This window comes from Vitis vinifera, chromosome 1, assembly GCF_030704535.1.
Source record: "Vitis vinifera cultivar Pinot Noir 40024 chromosome 1, ASM3070453v1".
Lineage (NCBI taxonomy): Eukaryota > Viridiplantae > Streptophyta > Magnoliopsida > Vitales > Vitaceae > Vitis > Vitis vinifera.
The window spans coordinates 7,650,722-7,655,876 of NC_081805.1; the positions used below are offsets into that span (position 1 = coordinate 7,650,722).

General features: G+C 38.4%; 1 protein-coding gene across 2 annotated transcripts; it reads right to left on the reverse strand.

Moving 5' to 3' along the window:
- Nucleotides 1-1,229: 1,229 nt before the first annotated feature.
- On the reverse strand, nt 1,230-4,794 carry LOC100260858 (uncharacterized). Of its 2 annotated transcripts, XM_002268033.4 has the most exons (8): nt 3,920-4,794; nt 3,700-3,794; nt 3,481-3,584; nt 3,211-3,311; nt 3,027-3,130; nt 2,288-2,725; nt 1,804-1,935; nt 1,230-1,630 (listed from the first exon to the last, which is right to left on the reverse strand). In XM_002268033.4, exons 1-8 carry the CDS (start codon nt 4,166-4,168, stop codon nt 1,465-1,467), a joined length of 1,389 nt encoding a protein of 462 aa, XP_002268069.1. In that variant the 5' UTR covers nt 4,169-4,794; the 3' UTR covers nt 1,230-1,464. The 2 variants fall into 2 exon arrangements, with proteins under 2 accessions (XP_002268069.1, XP_019073979.1); XM_019218434.2 differs by lacking the exon at nt 1,230-1,630 and having other exon boundaries at nt 1,875-1,985.
- Between the last annotated feature and the right edge of the window lie 361 nt (nt 4,795-5,155).

The following is a 5,155-nucleotide window of genomic DNA, read 5'->3' on the forward strand; positions in this document are numbered from 1 at the left end:
TTATACCCTCCCCCATCCCAAGGATTGTGGTAAAAATGGACCTGGACTTTTTCTCCTCCTCCTCCTCCTCCTCTTCCTTGTTAAATTGGAATAATTAATCTCCAATTGATAAAATTAGTCAAAGTTTTAGGATCTACTAAATTTTATTTTTGTGAAAATATTTATAGAAAATTGAATTTCCTATTTAATCCAATCAATTAAAAGATGATTGCATAACAACTGCACCCAGATTTGAGGTTAGTGCCTGATAATTAGATCAAATATTCTCACTCATCATGCTCAAGAGAAAATGAGCAATTGGGAAGAGTTCCCATTTTTTTAATTTTATATTTTTGATTCTTAAAAAAAAATTATTTTATTACAACATTCTAATTTTTTTTTTAAAAATTGAAAAAGTAATATACAATTCAATTGTATTTAATAATGATCATTGGACAATGACCCAGAGAGGCTTCACAACTGATCCTAACCTGATCTTTGAACTTAAATTCATTATTTTTAAAACTAGACTTTGCCTTCATTTAGATTGTGGTCTTGAATCTCTTGATGGCTTTGACATTAAGAAGAGAAGATTGAGTAAATTTTAGAAGTGAAATTATCATTAGTAGCCTTGCCCATTTTAAGGTACGAGTTTGTGGTTGGGCTCTGAGTGGTTCAAATTATGGTGGTGTAAAAGCGTTGGGCCAAGTTAAGTGGCTAAGTGAATCCTCACACGCACCCCAAACTTGGGTTTGGTTTCAAATTTAAGATGGGCCTCGGCCCACTTTAGTTCATTACTTACAAGTTACAAAGCGCACTAATAAACATGGCCCTCTAACCATCTCATACTGGAAATCTAACCTTTGAATTTAAAGGCTCCTTCTAGATAAAGTTGAAGGTCAGATGCTTTCTTAAAATAGTTTTCAAAAACAAGTTTTATGTTGTATGACAATGTGTTAATACAGATAACTTCACAAAGAATGTAGCTAATCGAGGCCATACTGGAGTCTAATTGGGGCCATGGATCACCCAAGAATATGCTCAATTTCAATCCCCTATGTGTACACCATAGGCACACATGCCTTGTTGGTTCATTTCCATGGCTACTTTGCTTTGAATTAGCTGCCAGTTTAACTTGTTTTGAGAGGAAAGCTGAAAGCCTTGGAAACACTTCAATACAAATGGCTCAAAAAGAAACAGTAATGTTGAAGATTTCTGACATATGATCTAATTATGTGAAGACTAGAAGATGTGTAAGTTGAGCCTGCATTGTCTGCAATGAAGTTACAAACTAAGACATGTTGGTACAGGAAAAAAATGGGGAAAACAAAGAGAAATTAACATTTATGTAAAGCCAGGAAGGAAAGAAAGAAAAGGTGTGTTGAGGCACTATATTATTTTTTTTCTCTGTTTTTTTTCCATTTTTTTTCTTTCTTTTTCTTTTGTTCACTCATCTAGCTGTGGTTTTATGTCAGTAATACTAAACTATTGGTTGGGAACTGATTGGTCAGGTAGAGTTGGGGGAGTCTTCCTAAATACATGCTTTCTACAGCGCTCGAAAATACTGTCATATATCAAGTCAAATTGAACTCCTGCCCGCTCCCTATTCACAATGAAAAGTACGTGATCAGCTTCCACAATCTTGTAGTACCTGCACTCAACCAAAGAGCTTAAATGAGTGGTAGGGCCTATTATTCTGTAATTTGACTATTTTAACTTTCTACTTCACTCTTCTATTTGGAATTGTTTGATTATGCTGGAAGAATCACATTAATTCACATGGAAAACAATAATGATAGTCAAGAACTAGGAAGTTTAACAAACCAGATGCCTGGTTGCAAGGGTTGGCACTCTGAATCATTTACGACAAAATGGCTTGGGTGTTCAATTGGGATGCGGGGATGTGTCATGGAGATGGTGTTCAGTGCTCCGTCATTGTCCTGCCAATCCTCATCCCTGTACATACATTCACTCAATGCATGAGCCATTGCATTATCCAACTCCAGCTTCAACATCAATAACAGCACTGGTCAAAATTAATATGAATTCCCTAAACTTTGATCAAATATTATCCACAGGAAAATGTCAAATTTTTTAAATACTAGAGATTTATAAATGGTGGGTTTCCAAGCTTTTTGAAACTTCATACAGGGAAATGTCAAAAGTTCAATGCCAAAAATTTTGGAAATGAACCAGGATATAAGTTTTCGGGAGCTTATCAAAATTAAATCTCGAGTACATTAGAGAAAAGCTAATAGGAGATTTTGAGACTAAATGAAAAGACCATAATCAACCAAGGAAGACAGACCTGTAGCCTTTGTAAGGAGGTGGGACATCTGGAGGATGACGCCATTGGCTCATCTGCAAGACTCTGATAAAAAGCATAGGGTGGATTCCAAGTATGCTAGAAGGAACTGTCACACCCATGATCTTCCGAGTTCGCTTGGTAGCATAGCTGAAATAGAATGTATTAGGGAAGGTATTCAGATGGTAGTTGAGTCGTATGGACCCCTGTATTGTAAGATCTGGGAGGATCCAATCTCCTGAGACAAATGGACCGGTATTCCCCAAGAGGCAGTCAACAAGACCCCAAACACCAATTTTTTTCCAGGACAGGTTGAAGTGATCAAACCCAAAATTGTAATAGGCCTTTAGCCATGGAATGTCAAACCAATCATATACTATTACTCCCAAGCGACAAAGCTGAAGCAGACATATAGGCTTCAAGCATCTCCCATCTTCTGGCCTGGAGCAAAGTGGAAAGACAGTTAAAAACTTAGGATTCTGATTAATTTGATATAAGAACAACACCCAATTAAGAAGAGAAAGGGGCAAGATTGAGAAGACAAAGCTAACAACAAAGTTTTCAAGAATTTCACATAAAACTTGGCAGCAAGCATCTACCATGAAACTACTTTAATTAATTATCATGTTGCCACTCAAGTCTGAACTTATCTCGGAGCTGGAGCATTTCATGAAATTGGCTGATACAGATTAAGATAAAAAATCCCTTGCAAAAATGTAACTTAAGTTTAAAGCAAACTCACTGCATTCCATCTAAATAGGTTCTTGTAGTCCCATTGAAGGCCCCTGATAAGGATGTTATACTTAACACCCAGTTCTCAGAAGAGTTCTCATACCCCTTGAATGCCTGAAATTATTATGAAAATATAGTTATGAACATTTACAGATATACTTCTTTATTGATTCCATACACAGAAATGTACTCACCTTATCAGCAAGCATTTGCTGCAACACACGGACAACCTGTGCTCCAGCTGAGTGCCCAACAAAGTGAATGGGGTGATCCTCGTCCCACTCAGGGTAATTCCCTGCATCCCAGTTACACCAAAGAAAGTTTTTTTTAAAAAAAAAACACTACACCAAACAAAGACAAGTAAACTAGGACCTACTCTAAAAAAACTAACGTTATCAAATCAAACACATAAGTGAAACAAAATGCAGGAGGAACAAAGTAAAAGGAGGGGCGTTTCATTAAACCTTGTTCGTAAATACGACCAAACTGGGAGTGCCCACAAGCCTTGCTGTGTTCTTCGCCATAATCCACTTGCCCACCTTTCAAATAATAGAACAATTCACGTGCCCTGAAACCTAAACCCCTTAATACTTGCCCAAATATATTCAGAACGAGAGGAAAACAATACAAATGGGAAGCAAGGCATGAACCAGAGTTATAGCTTTTAGGCCTCCAACACTAACCTATCATATATGCTGGTTAAGGACCCCAAATCAGGAACGAGAACCCTCTCATCCTTCTTCTCCGCCCCGGCGAAATAGGACAAGCCTCCCAATCTCTACAACCAATAGAAAAGGAAAACCCCATTAGAGAAATGAGGAATACAATCAAAATGCAGAACGAATGTGTTAAATGAATAACAATTCAAAACCCTATTCACAAAAAGGGAAAATAACAACGCACCCCTTTGCCAAATCCAAAGATTCCATGAACCAGTACAATGGGAGGAAGACCGTCGACACTGGGGCTTCCCCCTCTGGACTCGTCCTCCTTCACCCCAATATTCACATTAGGCTTAAAACAATCATTCAAAGCCTGGGAGAGATCAAAAGCCACAGCTGTGCTGAATATGTAAAACCCATATACTAAATGCACCACAGAGCTCACAAACAGCTCAGACATCTGCAGCGCTAGTATCCATAATCTGATCATCCTCTCAAAATCCCCCAGCGAAAAGAAAAGAAAAAGAAACACCCTTGAGATGGGAACCTTCTTTTTTCCTCGCTCCTCAAAAAATTCAAAGAAAAACAGGGAGAGAAGGCTCCTCGGCAACAGAGAAAGAAACAAACCTTCAGCCAAAATTAAAACCCCCAACAAAACCCTTCTATCAACGAACAGTAGAAGGGTTGGGCTGATCTCTGAGACCCTTTCCTCCTCCTCCTCTTTCCTGGCCTTCGCTTCAAGCTTTCAAAATTGTTTCCCACAATTTTCTCATTTCCCACCTCATAACTCCAAAGTCACAACCAATCAACGGTGCAGTGTTCCGTTCATTCGTTCTTTGTTTTCCCAAAAAGAAGAGAAAAACGCTGGTGGGGTTGGTGCCACGTGTCCAGAAGAAAGCCATTCCCACAACATGTATGGTTTACATGGGACCCACTCAATGGACAAACCTATTTTTGTTTGTGTGTTTTTTTCGTCCTGGACAATTCAGAACCGCCTCCGGAACGGCGATGATTCACGAAAATGGCAATAAAATGAAGATTTTTGACCCAGAACTATATTCTAGGCGGTTCTTCCCAGGTCCACTGCGCTGGATCAGCGCTGGAAAGTTCCCCCTTCATATACCTTCAACTGTCCTTTGCGCCTTATCTATATTATCGGTTTTTTCGCAATCATATTGTTTAATGCTGTCACTCACGCGCCCTTCAAGGGTGTGTCAACGCGACCTCCATGGACCCGCAAAGATTGATCAATTGTTTATGATTTTTAATTTAATTTCTTTTTTCTAAGTAAAAAGTCCAATAAGTGATGACATGGCTTGCCCTTTGCCCGTGTTATGGTTTTTCTTAACAAAAACAAATGTAAAAACACGAACTCTCTAGTCTCTCTACACATTGTTAAAATGGATTTGAGAGAGCATGTTAGAAATTAGAATGGCAAAATGCAATGTCTTATAATTTATCATATGCTCAACTTAAG

Bases quoted from the DNA above. Each gene is read 5' to 3' on its own strand.
- LOC100260858 (XM_002268033.4), bottom strand. From the start codon at position 4,168: ATGATCAGATTATGGATACTAGCGCTGCAGATGTCTGAGCTGTTTGTG. The intron at 3,795-3,919 runs GTGCGTTGTTAT...TATTGGTTGTAG, and splicing joins TCTTTGGATTTGGCAAAGGG to AGATTGGGAGGCTTGTCCTA. The intron at 1,936-2,287 runs GTCTGTCTTCCT...ATGTATGTACAG, and splicing joins CCTCCTTACAAAGGCTACAG to GGATGAGGATTGGCAGGACA.